This window comes from Pempheris klunzingeri, chromosome 14 (genome assembly GCF_042242105.1).
Source record: "Pempheris klunzingeri isolate RE-2024b chromosome 14, fPemKlu1.hap1, whole genome shotgun sequence".
NCBI classification, from domain to species: Eukaryota; Metazoa; Chordata; class Actinopteri; order Acropomatiformes; family Pempheridae; genus Pempheris; species Pempheris klunzingeri.
Genome location: NC_092025.1, coordinates 6,636,955 through 6,653,613, shown reverse-complemented (window position 1 = coordinate 6,653,613; position 16,659 = coordinate 6,636,955). Strand labels below are relative to the sequence as shown.

At 42.1% G+C, this 16,659-nt stretch overlaps 1 protein-coding gene across 1 annotated transcript in view; it reads left to right on the top strand.

The window, feature by feature from the left end:
* Positions 1-4,888: 4,888 nt before the first annotated feature.
* Positions 4,889-16,659, top strand: part of abr (ABR activator of RhoGEF and GTPase) — a 122,343-nt gene continuing 110,572 nt past the window's right edge. Inside the window, exon 1 of the mRNA XM_070843239.1 lies at positions 4,889-5,806. Coding sequence (XP_070699340.1) covers positions 4,990-5,806 — 817 coding nt within the window. The 5' untranslated portion in view covers positions 4,889-4,989. The remainder of the gene's footprint in view (positions 5,807-16,659) is intronic.

The window sequence follows — 16,659 nt, the reverse complement described above, 5'->3', positions numbered from 1 at the left end:
AATCTGTGAATATAACAATAAGGTTACCATACACATTGACCAGAATACAATATATCATTATATGCCTTATATGTGCTTTTGCCTTATAATGCACCTTTGATTCATGCAGTACATGTACACTATATGGACAAAAAATTTGGACATCTGCCTTTCAATTCAATTTATTTGTATAGCCCAATATCACAACAGAGTGTCTCATAGTGCTTTACAAAGTTCACTGAAATAAACAAGTGTAAGCGAACAAACAATCTAATAAAGAGTCCAGCAGTCGATGAGGCCAATGGATCAGTCCGGTGGATCAGTCCGAGGCATCACCTGCCCTTTATGACCCTCCTTCTTCGGGAAGGAAAAACTCAAAAAACCCAATGGGAAAAGAGAAACCTCCGGGAGCACCACAGTGAAGGAGAGATCCAGCTCCCAAGGACGGACAGGCTGTAGCCTTGGACAGACGCACATCCATTGGCTGGTGGAGAACCACATCAGCGGGGCCAGGACCAGGATCCATAGGAACCAGGGAACCACATCAGCAGAACCAGGACCAGGATCCACAGGAACCAGAGAACCACATCAGCGGGACCGGGACCAGGACCCACAGGAACCAGAGAACCACATCAGCAGAGCCAGGACCAGGATCCACAGGAACCTGAGAGATGAGAAAGCACAGAAACGCTCCGGGGAAGATAACAAGTTAGAGGCAGACATTCGACTGACATGAGACATAACGATGGAGAGGAAGAGGAGGATAGAGAATAGAGGAGCTCAGTGCACCATAGGAGTCCCCTGGCAGTCTGAGCTTATAGCAGCATTAATAGGGGCTGGTCTAAGGCCTGAGCCAGCCCTTAAATATATGCTTTGTCAAAAAGGAAGGTTTTTAGTCTACTCTTAAATGTAGAGAGGGTGTCTGCCCCCCGAACCCAAACTGGAAGGAGGTTCCACAGGAGAGGAGCCTGATAGCTGAAAGCTCTGCCTCCTGAACTACTTTTGGAGACTTTGGGAACCACCAGTAGGCCTGCATTCTGGGAGCGCAGTGCTCTAGTGGGGTAGTACGGTACTATAAGCTCTTTAAGATGTGATGGGGCCTGACCCTTAAGAGCCTTGTAGGTGAGGAGAAGGATTTTAAACTCTATTCTAGATTTTACTGGAAGCCAATGAAGAGAAGCCAGTACAGGAGAAATGTGGTCTCTTCTTTTAGTTCTCGTCAGAACACGAGCAGCAGCGTTCTGGACCAGCTGGAGAGTCTTTAACGACTTATTGGGGCAGCCTGATAATAAAGAGTTACAATAGTCCAACCTAGAAGTGACAAATGCATGGACCAATTTTTCTGCATTATCAGTGGATACGATGGGCCTGATTTTGGCAATATTACGTAGATGGAAAAAGGCAGTTCTAGAAATCTGTTTAATGTGGGAGTTAAAGGACAAATCCTGATCAAATAAGACTCCCAGATTCCTCACAGTGGAGCTGGAGGCCAGATTAATGCCGTCCAGAGCAGTTATGGTAGTGGAAAAGCTGTCTCTGAGGTGTCTGGGGCCAAGCAAAATAACTTCAGTTTTATCTGAATTTAGCAGCAGAAAGTTGCTGCTCATCCAGGACTTTATGTCCTTAAGGCAGATTTGAAGTTTAACCAACTGATTGGGTTCATCTGGCTTTATTGATAAATATAATTGTGTATCATCTGCATAACAGTGGAAATGAATGGAGTGCTTCCTGATAATATTACCAAGAGGAAGCATATAAGATAAAGAGTATTGGTCCAAGCACTGAACCTTGTGGAACTCCATGTCTAACCTTAGTGTGGACAGAGGATTCGTTATTAATATGTACAAACTGAAATCGATCCAATAAATAGGACTTAAACCAGCTTAATGCAGTTCCTTTTATACCAATGAACTGTTCCAGTCTCTGTAACAGGATGTGATGGTCGATGGTGTCGAAAGCAGCACTCAGGTCTAACAAGACCAGGACAGAGAGAAGTCCTCTGTCTGATGCCATAAGGAGGTCTTTACACACACATGAACTTTAATGACATCCCATTTTTAATCTGTAGGGTTTAATATGATGTCGGTCCACCCTTTGCAGCTATAACAGGGAATTTCTGACCATTCTTCCAGAAGCGCATTTGTGAGGTCAGGCACTGATGTTGGACGAGAAGGCCCGGCTCTCAGTCTCCGCTCTAATTCATCCCAAAGGTGTTCTATTGGGTTGAGGTCAGGACTCTATGCAAGCCAGTCAAGTTCCTCCACACCAAACTCGCTCATCCATGTCTTTATGGACCTTGCTTTGTGCACTGGTGTGCAGTCATGTTGGAACAGGACGGGGCCATCCCCAAACTGTTCCCACAAAGTTGGGAGCATGAAATTGTCCAAAATGTCTTGGTATGATGAAGCATCAAGAGTCCCTTTCACTGGAACTAAGGGGGCAAGCCTAACCGCTGAAAAACAACCCCACAACATAACCCCCCCTCCCACCAAACATTACACTTGGCACAATGTAGTAGGCAAACCCAGATTCGTCCATCGGATTGGCAGATGGAGAAGCGTGATTCGTCACTCAAGAGAACACATCTCCACTTCTCTAGAGTCCAGTGCTGCTTTACACCACTGCATCCAACGCTTTGCATTGCACTTGGTGATGTAAGGCTTGGATGCAGCTGCTCGGCCATGGAAACTGATTCCATGAATAATTAACAGGTGTGGCCAAATACTTTTGTCCATATAGTGTATGTTCGGATGAAATATGGTGAATTTGTTGTTTGATGAATGACAGCAGTTTGGGAACAAGATGTAAAGAATGCTGTGTGCTAAGTGCAAACGACACTCTTTCTCCATAGTCATCTTTGGACTGAACACAGCGCTGAGCTGAGAGTCAATAAGACCTGGTGTTTAAACCTTCTTTGTTTTACCTCTTGATCATGATAATCTGTCAGTGAAGTATCAGAAGCATCTCTAGCTCAGCTAAGACGATCACACATCCGCGTTCCACAGACTGGTTGTATTGAACACTTTTAGATTAATCAGACCGCTCCATACATTTCCTGTTATATCATGACATGCTTGTGATTAGCAATTCAGTTTCATGACTTCAGGCTGGTCATAGCCTTTCTCATCTATTCATTACAGTAACCCAGTCAGGGCTCTCAGGCCTGCAGCAAGTGCTGATCAATGATTCCTCCCAGCAACTGAAAGCTTTTAGGAGAATGATCTTTCAGTTCTGGGCAGGGATCCAAACGGGCACTCGCAAAATACCAAGCGTCCATCTGTGCCTCCACCATCCCCTATCATTGTCTGTCTGTAGTGATAACTTTCACCTCTGATGTATAGCATTACAACTCCGTCTTACTGGAAGTCTCCTGCTTGGCTGCTTATCGAGTTTTTACATGCTGCATGCATGCTGCTGAGGTGATTTGGTTTTATGTTTACTCCTTTGTGTAATCATGAAAACCACTATGATCAGAGGTTTTCAAGGTAAGATATACCTTTTTTGTCCATTGCTAAATTCAAAAATGTAATTTCACAGTGTCTGTCTGGTGTGCCACAAATCATGAGTGGAAAAAGCTGAGCAAGAGTGACATTTCTCATCAAAGATTATTCTTGATTGATAAAATCACATAAGTCAAACCAAGCAAGAGAATGGGGGTGTGCTTATCTCAGCACGTGATAACACTGGCCTGTATTCAATATGCATGCATAAATTAACATGTCTGTTATCTATGGGACATGCCTGTCCATGCTGTTGAAACAATAAGTGAGACGGTGGAAGGGGACCAAAAAATGAAACCCAGGAGGCTCCATAAGCCAGAGGTTGTCTTTCTGTAACATTCAAAGCAAGTTTTACAGCTTTCCCTGTTCCCTGATTTCATGACGGTCATATCAAATGTGCCCTCTGCAGTATGTGTGTATGTGCAGTATGCCATCAGTGCAGCTTACCATGAAAACCATGAGCAATATATTAGATAAATAAAGCGGTGTGTTTTTTAATGCACAAAATCTGTTGTCTATGTTCATGACTTAAGATTACTTTTTTTTTTTAAATCCTGGCTCTAACCAAATAAAGTAAAACCAGCAGATCAGTGGACTACACACTATTTAATAGGCTGGTCTTTTATTGAGGTCCTCAGGCAATATCAACCTACAAAAGAAAATGCAAAGTTTGTTTCTGGCAGTACAGTAAACAGTAAAGTTTAAACATAAAACTGAGTTATGACTTGAGTGAAAGTGTCTCACATATTGTGAACATTTACCCTAAAGAAGAGCCTTATCACAGTGAAGAGAGATGAACTCACCCTCCGCTTCCACTTCACTAGTACTAGCTGCATTAAAGTGCTGTCGGAATTCTATCGACTGTTTAGCATGACAGGGGATGTTCTGTGTACTCGAGTCATGTTAGATATTTGATCGATTGTACATTTAATGGTAAAAATGTAGTGGTCGTGCACTGTCCATCTACTCTTCAGAATTTAAGTTACAAATATGACCCGCAGCACATTTTAACACCCCAATACTAGAACATAAACTAGGCCCCTGCGCTGTGGTTAAAATCTGAAAGCTAAAACTAGAGGAGCAATGTGATTATTTAGTTCAAGCCAAGCAAGCCCAAGCAAACACACCCGCTTTAAAAATATGCCACTGAGGTGCGCTGCGTTTGATTTGTTATAAAACAATATGGGCAACGCACATGTCCGAGCGGTACCTGAAGGCAGCACGTCTCAATACAGGAAGTCTCGAAACTTTTCAGCGCTGTGACAAACTTGTTATCTGCATCTCAGACACGCTCACGGTGTACGCGTCCGCCTGCTTTCCGCATGTGTGGGAGGCTGAGGATTTTGAGAGAGTGGTGAAGCTGATATCGACAGACTATTTTTTTTGCTAGAAATCAGAGGACGGGGAGGTGGGTATAAGCGACAGAACAGTTAAAATTAGCTTCAACATTTCTCTCCTGCTGTTGCACTACAAGAGTGCGGTTGGCGCAAAGCCCGGTTTGAACATCGATATGTGGGAACAGGACGAATTTGCAAAACACTGGAGGAATGAATTTCCCGACGGAGAAGTGCCACAAATGGACTTGAGCTCCGTAGAGGACATCGAGTCGGAGCTGGAGACGTGTAAAACCAACCTGAAGAGGCTCCAGAAGGCTCTGGCGGAGGAGAAATTCAAGGTGATCTACCTGCAGACCACCGTGGCCCGGCAGAAGAGACACCACCCGGAAAGGTTTGAAGGCAAAGATGAAAACTTTAACGCGGACGCATTTGCCTTTTCTAAGACGGGGAATATTAGGAAGCCGCAGCGGAGGGATGTTGAGGGCGACGGGCAGAGGACCAAGGTGTCCGACTCCGGAGGCGTGAAGCTCCACGCCGGAGGTACCACGGCGGGAGTCATGAGCTCCTTCGGCCGGGAACGGAGCAGGTTCAGCGGCAAGACAGGTAAGCCCGTCCCCATCCCCGTCCCGCCGCGGAAACCCAGCTTTCAGAGAGGGGACACGGCCCCGACGAGGGTCTCTCAACCGTGTGACAACGAGGTGAACAGCGACCGAGAATACGAGGATGCGGAGCTCAATGAAAATTTCGTCCGGAATAACTTGTTGGCACCGAAGATAGCCGGCAGGGACAGCCAGAGGACGTCTAACGCCTACCGGGACACCAGGCGGCCTTTCCGCCATAGCAGGGACATTGACTCCGGCGATGACGGCAGACTGTCCCCGTCCTTCCCGCAGGTTCATCGCAGGCCCTCCCGCGGGTCCGGGTGCAGCACCCCGGACAGGAGGAGTGATGGGTACCTGAGCTCCGACCATGACGACTCCTCCTCTGCAGGTAATAATGTCATCACAGTCCCTGCTTTTAGTACTGATAATACACTGAGGAATAGAAATATCACAAACAAATAAAACCTGGTTTGGCAGAACACGATAAACCTGTGCAGCTTGTGACAGTGGCCTTCAGTCTTTATTCTCCTCAGTGGAAAAGTCAGAAAGGCTCTGAGTGAGGATCTGCCCCAAGGCGAGCTAATAATACATCCTAAGTGTCATAAGGGGCTAAAAACTAAAGGCATCTTGAGAGTAACAAAGGGCAAGACATTGGGGAACCAAAACATCTCCACAGATGGCAATATAAATGGAATTAAATAAGACATTTTTTAATTGACAAATGATTTTATCAACCTATGCAAGCATTGCATTTGAGTTTGGTCACCTCACTGTGCACACGGCTGGTCCAAACCAGACTTGAGGGAACTATCAGCCATTACTACAAAGTCTGCTACAGCACAACATTTTATAGGTAGGAAAAATAAGCAACTGCAATACTGATAAAGAAGTTATTTCCTGTGTAAACATCATTTTCGAGTCATGTAGATAAGCAGTTTACCTCAGACTGAGGCCAAAGTGCCCTGTTTCTGTGCTTTTGTTAAAGTACGTTAACAGGGAACTTACATGTGGTCACATTAGTGTGAAGTAGTCAACATGAAGTAGTCTATCCAGGAGCCTGACCAGTGGGAACAGATGTACTGATTGTAGCAAAGGGCAGAAAATGAAGAGGTCTGCAGTAGTGTTGGATCAGCCTCAAAGAAGCTCCAGGCTACTTGGGAGCTTAGGGAAGCGACACAGTGTTGACACAGAGCAAAGCCAGTTTTGACATATTTTAAACATATTTGGATCTTTTTTTTGTTTGGCTGTGAACAACTAAATCAGACACCTTCATATGTGATTCAGGTTGCATTTGAAGCCATGTAACTCAATGTATTTACTATAATCACATTCGGAGTCTGTCTGTCTGAATTCTCCTGACATGGTGTCAGGCAGGTGATGCTTGACATCATATCCTCTAAGCTCAGCAGTAGGTAAGCGCCTCATGAATGCACACCAGTACATTGATATGAAATAAAATCAAAATACTCAAAAATCTAAGCACCCACAGATGATTTGTTTTTGTCAAAGTTTTATAAGACTTAGGGTTGCACACAGAATCTATTTACTGTACTTTACAGCCTGTCATCACACAAAAGCTACCTATCAATATCCCAGCAGAAGAGTGGATCTATAAGTTAAAGCCTAATCCAGGAAGCAGGATTCATGCAACTGCTGCACCATTAGTTTGAGACTTCCTCAATATAGTGTGGCAACAGCCACCGAGACGGTCTAAATGTCATGAGTCAAGAGTCACTGACCATCGAGCATGAGAATAGATTGAGGAAGGCTTTTTGAGCAGACAAAACATTTTTGGTGAAACAAGCTTGTGCCACGGTTGTCATGCCCATTAATATTTGAGGATTATGGGTGGTTTAGTGCTATTTGTTAGCTCACAGTTTCATTTTTAGTGGTTCTGTTGGTGGTAATTAAGTGATTTGCTGGATATTACATTAAAGGATTTGGGGAAATAACTGGCTTTAGTATTGGAAGAGAGAATCCCAACATATGTTAGCAGATAGCAGGATGAGGCGTTCAGGCCAAGTGGTATGAACACGAACATTAAAGCTTTTTCTCCATGTAAAACTGACTGAGGAAGACACTCAGCCTCTGTTTGATTAGATTTTGAAATAATTTGAAGCAAAAGTGGAAAATCATGTGTACGTCATGTTTTAAAGCTGTCATTTAAAGACACACCTGTGTTGAAATGTTGTACTTTATCAAGGAGACAAGAATGTGTGGGAAATGGTAGAGAGTGGTTGGACATGGCTCAGTTTGGGAACGTCTTATATCTCATATGTCAATTACAAAATTGGATGAACCACGGAAAAGAAAACAAATGCATTGTTTTCTAATCATGACACGCTGTTTGTGTTCCATTGCGGTGGGTTAGGGGATGTATTTTCCCATAAGCCTGCGGGTCAGTAAGGATAAGCACTTACTGTAAGTCTCTTAATCTGTTCCATCCTTGTTGTCCAACAGGATATTGATGTTGTGCTCTGACAACTGGGATAATCAGAGGAAAGACTTGATTGTGGCTAATAACAATGGAGGTTGTGAGAGCTGTGGGAAGAACTAGAAACATTCCTGGGGTCCTTGCCCGCTTGGCTGTGAGGTCAAGCTTTTTAATTGAAGTAACAGCAGTTGTCTGGCCTCAGGTCACTTGGCATTATGGGATGCGGCCCTCTGTTACTCCCACACACACATAAACACCAGCAGTGCGCTCATGCCAGGGGTCTTGCTCATACTGATGCCACTGTGTAATGCGCGTTTGCTGGGAAGAGGTCACCCATCAGGTCATGTGTGTCAGACGCCGTAGGTCTGTCCAGACTGAATGGTTCCTGATTCACCTCTGATTCACAGCACAGTGTTGGTCTGAACCTGGAGTAGTCCACTGTTATTTCAAGACCGTTAACCTAAGCTCTGTTGTCTCTTGTTGATACAGAAATCTCACTGAGCGAGTCTGTAAATTTAAAATAGTTTTCACTGATGTTTGTTTTGCATGAGTTCATTCCAATCATGCCAACATGCTGCAGACAGCTATGGATGATGGACGGACTCTAGTTTTCAGCAGTCCTAACTGTTTAATGGAGAAACATCTGTTTTTATTGAGTGCAAGCATAAGTAAGATAGAATGAGGCACTGAGATCTTATCTATTTTTAGCACTCAGCATCTTTGATCTCCTTACAGAAGTTTTTTTTCTGCATTGCTCACAGTAAATCCTGATGACTCACTGTTAAATTGGTGAATACATTTCAGATAGTTAAGTTTATGTGATGTTTACTTTAAATTAATGCGGTCAATTACCAACGAGCTGTTAGTCACTTTGCCAACAGGATGACCATTTCTTCTTTACTATGACACACTTCTCTGTGGAGCATGTGTTAACTTAGAAAATACCAAGGCGAGAAAAAAGTTGCAGTGCAGCACCGTTCACTTCCATTTAAATATGTAGCGTTTTTTTCTAGCTGAAACAGGCAGTGCCTAATACAGTAATTATTTTTTAAACCTTGTGGGCAGCATGTTAAAATGAGTCATCACAGAAATGGTAACAGTAATAAGAGATATTCTGTGCTAACAAGTATTTGGGTTTTAGACTGTGACGTATCATTTAGGAATTAAAGTCTTTGGAGTGAAGACCCTTCCAAAACATACAATTAGGGAACAACATGTCTAATGTTGATACGGCGATATGGAGGCCATATTTGAAGAAAGTTCTAAACAAAATATATGGCATTCATGATTTTCTGGTTGCTTAAATTTTAGATCACCACTGGCTACACTAATTATTTCATATGATTAGGACACCATTTCCCCCTGTAAACTGACTTTGTGGCACGGTGAACTACTGCTGTATCGTACTGAATAGAAACTGTAGGTTTGGCAGCACATGCTGTGTCTTTGTGTATGGTAGGCATAAGAGAAAAAAAGAACTTTCTGATTATTTGTGATATGGCAGGTATCGATAACTACATATTGGAAGATAAGAGGTCAGTCGTCATGCACTCCGAGGAAGACAAACCCGTTCTAGTCATTCTACTACAGGGTGTTCATTGAAAATGACACACATATTTCTCCTTTCCCCTGGGTTGGCTCTTCCTTGTCTCAGATAAGCAGGGCTTGTCCAGGCCCGTCCTGAATAGCATGTGCAGCAGGGGAACTATGAGCCTGTCAGCTGTTGCCATTTTAACAGTCTGTGGTGTAAATGGCAGCTCAGACTATTTGATTTGTTTGTTTTTCTCATAAGGCTGTGAATTAAAGTTCTCAGGCGCTGAGGCCTCAGTGTATACCCTGTGTACACGCTTCTGATTTGTATGTATTATTACTGCACAGTTTGACAGCTCAAGTTCCCACACTGTCTTACTGCGAAGTGAAGGCTTTGACAGACAGTCCTCACAGAATGCAGGCAAAAAAAAACCTCAAACTGTGGTAAACATCTCCCAAAACTCTGGCTCATCTGAGTTATTTCCTAGGCAACACTGCAGTAGAGCTCAGGCTGACATATGGCTGCTCCTGTGGTACGTCAGATTCTGGTAGCAGCTTCTGGTAAAGGGAAACACACGGCTTATAACATTCCTTATATTTTTCAGGGGTCTAAGCTAGAGCTGAGAGTACTTAATTAATTAGTCGAAATGTCCGGATTTGCCTCCTTTCATTGTCTTCATATAATCTAAATTGAATATATTTTTTATACCAGTCCTTGGTGATGTTGACTGTTGATCTGACATCTGACTATGTGAAGACTTAGCTTGGGCAATCCTCAAAGACATTTATCACTATTTACTGACATTTTATTGACTAAGTGAATAATTGATTGACTAATCAGAAACACACCAGGACCTATCTATGAAAAACTGGTAGAACGATGTGGCCACATCATGGTATTAACACTTCCAAAGGAAGAAAACCGAATAAACTAAACTTTAGACAGGCACGGAATTGTTAACAGTGAAAAGTCAATAAAGCGCTCAGTCTATCGACAGAAAATTACTTTATTGATCGTCTCTGTCACTTTGAAGCAAAATGCAAACCATTTGCCCACCTCAGCTTCTCAAATGTGAGGATATCCTGCATTATTTGCCTCTTATTGTCATAAATTGAACAAATAGTTTTAAGATGTTGCCTTGGGCTCTGAGAAGGTATGATGGTCTTTTTTTCTCATGGATTAATTGGGAAAATAATCAAAATTGTTTTTTCTCTTGTAAGTGGAATTGTGATATCATGAGATCACAAAGTCTGTCGCAGTTTTATTGTCCTTTAGAAAGCTTTGATTTACTACTGTGATGATGCATTCAAATAATGATTATACATGTTGTCCATGAATGTTCAAGTCATTTTAAAAGGACATTCTTTAATACCATAAAGCTGTCCTGGTAAACATTTAGCCCTATAACCACCTGTGGTCCTGTGGAGCACTAATGGGAACAATGGGATAAGTTTCTACATTTTTCAGATCTAAAATTTCCTCAAAGCGAAGGCAGTCAAAGAATCCACGACTGTAAATCTTCAAAATTAAACTCCTATTCATGGTCTCTCTCCCCGTTGTTACCTTGGTGATGTCTTGTCGTGCAGGCAGGCAGACAGGATGTATCTGTGATAGAGGAGGAGGTGTGGGTTTTGCAGCATCATTGCTTGCTTAGAAGATGGATGCATGAGTTGAGCATTTGAATGTGTGTGAAGCTTTGACCATTCCTCTATATCTGAGGTGTGAAATGCAAGGCCAGGACTTGCAGTGCAAGTAAGAGAGCTTTGATATTGCCTCTCTCTCTCTCTCTCTCTCTCTCTCTCTCTCTCTCTCTCTCTCTCTCTCTCTCTCTCTCTCTCTCTCTCTCTCTCTCTCTCTCTCTGTGTATATATATATATATATATATATATATTTATATAATTTTTTTTTTTTTTCTGTTTCTCAAAGTGTTACATGTTACATACAGTATATACCTCTAAATCACTTGTGATTGTTTGTCATAGTGCTCTACAGACTGGGCCTGGTGACTTTAACACAAGTGCGGTTACTTCTAAGGGGCTTTTTTCATCGTAGCAGGATTTCCCTCAGTTCAATCCCAGGTTCAAATAGCACAAGTCACTGTCACGTCAGTGATGACATGTGACAGGATTTTAGGAGGGGAAGGGAGAGAGAGAGAGAATACTAACAGTAACTATAGTACTGACAGTAGGAATATGACTAATAGTTAGCAATATGGTAACATTGAAAAACATGACAATAGTTAATATATGAATAATAATAGCATGACTAATATCAGTAAAAAGTGGCGATGGCTGACAGCAGCAGTGATTCATGAAGCCAGAGAACCACAGCAGGAGAACCATGATCACGATCCACAGGAACCTGAGAGATGAGAAAAGCACAGAAAGGCTCCGGGGAAGATACCAAGTTAGTAACAGACATTAAAGAGAAATGAGGCATAAGGATGGAGAGGAAGAGGAGGAGGAGGAGAAGAAGAGAAGAGGAGAGAGGAGCCCAGTGCATCATGGGGAGTCCCCCGGCAGTCTAAGCCTATAGCAGCCTGAGTCTTTTAGCCTACTCTTAAATGTAGAGAGGGTGTCTGCCCCCCGAACCCAAACTGGAAGGAGATTCCAGAGGAGAGGAACCTGATAGTTGAAAGCTCTGCCTCCTGCACTACTTTTGAGGACTTTAGGAACCACCAGTAGGCCTGCATTCTGGGAGCGCAGAACTCAAGTGGGGTAGTACGGTACTATGAGTTCTTTAAGATATCATGGAGCCTGACCATTAAGAGCTTTGTAGGTGACGAGAAGGATTTTAAACACTATTCTGGATTTCACTTGAAGCCAGTGAAGAGAAACTAGTACGGGAGAAATATGATCTTTTCTCCTAGTTCTCGCCCGTACACAAGTAGCAGCGTTCGGGACCAGCTGGAGAGTCTTTAAGGACTTATTGGGGCAGCCTGATAATAAGGAGTTGCAATAGTCCAACCTAGAAGTGACAAATGCGTGGACTACTTTTTCGGCATCATTCATGGACAAGATGGGCCTGATTTTAGCAATAAGTTAAAGGACAAATCCTGATCAAAGATAACTCCCAGATTCATCACAGTGGAGCTGGAGGCAAGAGTAATGCCATCCAGAGTAGCTTTATTGTTAGAAAATGTGTCTCTAAGGTGTTTCGGGCCAAGCACAATAACTTCAGTTTTGTCTGAGTTTAGCAGCAGAAAATTGCTGCTCATCCAGAACTTTATGTCCTTAAGACAGACTTGGAGTTTAGTTAACTGATTGGATTCATCTGGCTTCATTGATAAGTATAATTGGGTATCATCTGCATAACAGTGGAAATTAATGGAGTGTTTCGTGATAATATTACCCAGAGGAAGCATGTACAAGGTATAATATCGGTCCAAGCACCGAACCTTGTGGTACTCCATGTCTAGCTTTAGTGTGGACGGAGGATTCATTGTTAATGAATCATCATTGCTAATTTTATCATTAAAGAAGCTCATGAGGTCATTGCTACTGAGCTCCAAAGGAGTACAAGGATCAATGGAGTTCTAGCTCTTTGTCAGTCTGGCTAACATGCTGAACAGAAATCTAGGGCTGTTTTTATTTTCTTCTATCAATGAGGAATAATAGGCAGCTCTGGCATTACAGAGGGCAGACAGAGTTAACATTCATCCGATGGCAGCAGCTACAATCATCACCTGCCCAATCTGTGATGAGTAATGAAAGGTGCCAGACCTGATGCATGTCAATCATGATGATGTTGCGCGTTTGGTTTCATTTCTTTGTTTCTCACACTGTCACTTATGTGGTTGTACCTATGAGGTAGAACACAGGAAATGACTGAATAAAAGTAAGTAACTAACTACCGTTTAAGTAGAGCTTTGTTAACGGTTCCTGATTTCCCACCAGCTTACTGTTTAAGTGACTTTGGGGCACTGCCCTCTGTACGTGTGTGTGTCCATTCCTAGAATCAACAAAGGCGTGGACCTCCCAGGGGCTTGTGGCTGCCAGAGGTGACGGTTGTTTCGACACAAAACTGTACACTTCAACCACCAGCAAAAGCCCCTTTTACTGTTCCCATCTCCTCTGAGACAGGGCTGAGCTGGAGTACCCCTCACCCACCCTCTCTGCCCTGAGTAAACCCATCTCAAAAACAAAGACTGGACAAATAAACTGAACAGTCTCACTAGCTGTGTTTCATTCGGTCTATGGCTCAGTGCTAGGATTTTACACAGATTTGTACAGGAAAACACAAACTCTGCCTTGATGTGACGTTTTTTTCAGCTCAAATCAAGTTGAGATGAGTAGCTGTCAAATAAAGGGGCGGCTGAGAATGGTGGTTTTCCTGTCAGTTAACTGATTCAGACAGCTCTGCTAAGTGAACAAACCTCGTGTGTGTCCTAGATGAAAGCGACATTAGTACATTTATCTCACTCTTGATTTGTTAATTAACAGAAATGAAGGAAAAGCAGATTAGCTGTCAGGCTGATATGGAAATAATATGTAAAACACCAGTTTACATTTAGTTAAAATAACTAACCCAACCAACTGAGAGCAGAAACAGACTCACTTCGTCCTGTTTTTTTTTCATTTTCTAATCTTCCCCTTAGCTCTCACTCCATAAGCAAAACTAATCATACTTAGCCTTAGACTTAGACTTTACTTTATTGATCATTATTTATTCACATGTTGCAGCAAAGCAGTAATAGAAAAGGAAGGAAATAAAATACGCAACAGTAGAAAAAATAAAAATAGTAAATAAATATTTACACTATGAACAGAAATGTAGTGTAATACAGTATGGAGAGGTATATGAAAATTATGAATGAAAAACTGTGCCAATTAGCTACCATGTAGTGACTATGGACTGTTTCTCGATGTGTTAACAACATCCAGTGAGGCTGCTGTTAAAGAGTCTGATGGATGATGAGAGGAATGACCTGTGGTAGTGTTCCTTCTTGCAGGGTGGGTGCTGTGGTCCCCACAGTCTCGTGCAGAGGTTGAGAGGGGTTGTCCATGATGGACTTGAGTTTTGTTAACGTCCTCCTCTCACCCACCTCCTCTATGGAGTCCAGGGAGCAGTCCAGGACAGAACCGGCCCTCCTGACCAGTCTGTTCAGTCTCTTTCTGTCCCTTTCCGTGCTCCCTCTTCCCCAGCAGACCACTGCATAGAAAATTGCAGATGCCACCACAGAGTTATAGAATGTCTGGAGCAGAGTCCTGCACACTCCAAAGGACCTCAGTCTCCTCAGCAGATGGAGACGACTTTGGCCCTTCTTGTACAGGACATCTGTGTTGTGTGACCAGTCCAGTTTGTTATTGAGGTGAACACCCAGGTATTTGAAGGTCTCCACCCTCTCAATGTCCATTCCCTGGATGGTTGGAAGAGCTGCTGTAACTGGCTGCCACTCTCACGGCGCCATCTTGAATCAGAGCACTAATACTACATGTATACTACTATACATTCCTCCATGTAGTATGCAACCCCAAATTGTTTTTATTGTTTGATATGGTTTTTATTTTCATCATAGACATGATGTTTCACTTTACCTTTCCCACTGACGCATTTTGTTTTTATGTCACTCACATCACCTTTCAGCCAATCACACGTCTCATTGACATCCAAATTTAGCAAGCTAGCAGGAGCTAACTGGATAGGCTATTGTTGTAAATAAATACAGTGTACAGACTCAGTAACTAAACCTCTTATCTTTTAAAGCTTAACATTAACTTAGCACTGCTGCACATGCTACCTTCCTAGCTGGCTAGATAGCTAGGCCAGCAAGTGAGCTCAGATTATACTTGTATTAAAATGTTAGCATTGTTAGCTAGCTCCTGTTGATCAGAGCGACTTTCTGTTGTTTTGTTTTTTTTTATCTTTATAGTATGTCTGTCAGAGAAACACCTTTAGAATCAAAACACAGCTTTTGACATAACCAGCTAACATTAGCTGCTGTTAACACTGTCTTCACTTTGACGCTGAGTAATAAGCCAAGATCACAAATTAGCCAGCTAAGTAGGTAGCATGTGCAGCCCTCTTAAGCTAAATAAATGAAAGTAGATATAAGTTTCAGTGTCTGCGAACTGTGTTTATTTACAGCAGCAGCTAGGTGTTTGATTCAGGATGGCTTTGTCATTGCTGTTGTTTTAGCTAACATGAGCTAATTGGCTAAATGTGGTAGCTGTTGGTGAGCTTGTTACTTTAAGACACAGGGGACATGTGATTGGCTGAAGTGACTGTAGGGAAAGACACATTACAAAATAAAAAAATCTGTAAAACTTATATGATAACTTATATGTTACAATGAAAATAACTGATGAAATAATATTCTATGATAATTAGTTGATGTTTAATAATTTCTTAAATAATTTCATAAATGACTTTCATTTATATTTCTTACAGTTTGTTTGACTATTTATTACTAACTACTTAATAATGTATTTAATATTGAAGGCTGGTGCTCCATAATATAGGGCTCAAAGGCAGTTTGGGTGTTCATTTTTTTACTTTATTATGCAGTATTGTATTTATACTGTATAATAATACTTATACTGTATAATTTTGTCTTACATCATACTCTGTTTGTGGCTGTGTGACATGGAGAGAAAGATGTCAGATTTAATAGACTGTCTAAAATCCAAATGAAGAAACTGTGCTAATTAAAATATTTTACCTATGTTTAAGTCATGCCTTAATTTATGCATCAACCATGCGCCATCATGCTTTTGTTTTGAAAGTGAGGGTCCAAAAACTAATTCAGCCCATTAACCCAGGTGAGAGCTATGTAATGAAATGGTAATAAATGCTATCAGAAACAGTACTATAGTAAACTTGGCATGGCATGTAGTTCTACACCTGAAAGTAAATCTAAATCGTTGTCAGGTTTTACTGAGAGGTTTACACTGCTAGCTTCCTGCCTTGGTCACAATTATAGCTTTTGTCCATGTTCAGTGGTATGTAGCAATAAGGTTGTTGCAGAAGGAGGCTGAATGCAGTAGTTGGTGGCATATTTCAGTGGTCAACAGCTGACCCAACTGGTTAGGACAGAGAACATGTTCTTAACAACAACTGTTCCTTGTTCAGCTCTTTCATATATGATTGAAGTGGAGACTGATGTTGGCATTTGTTAACCACAAGTTTGTCATACTTTAGACGCTTAGTGTGACAAAAAAGACAGGGAAGGAAACTACAGATTTGTCAGAGGTTTATTTGTTAATGTGCGTTAAATTGCTTTAAAGGATTGAGAAAGGAAGTCACAGCCTAAAGGACAAACAAGTCCATCAAACCC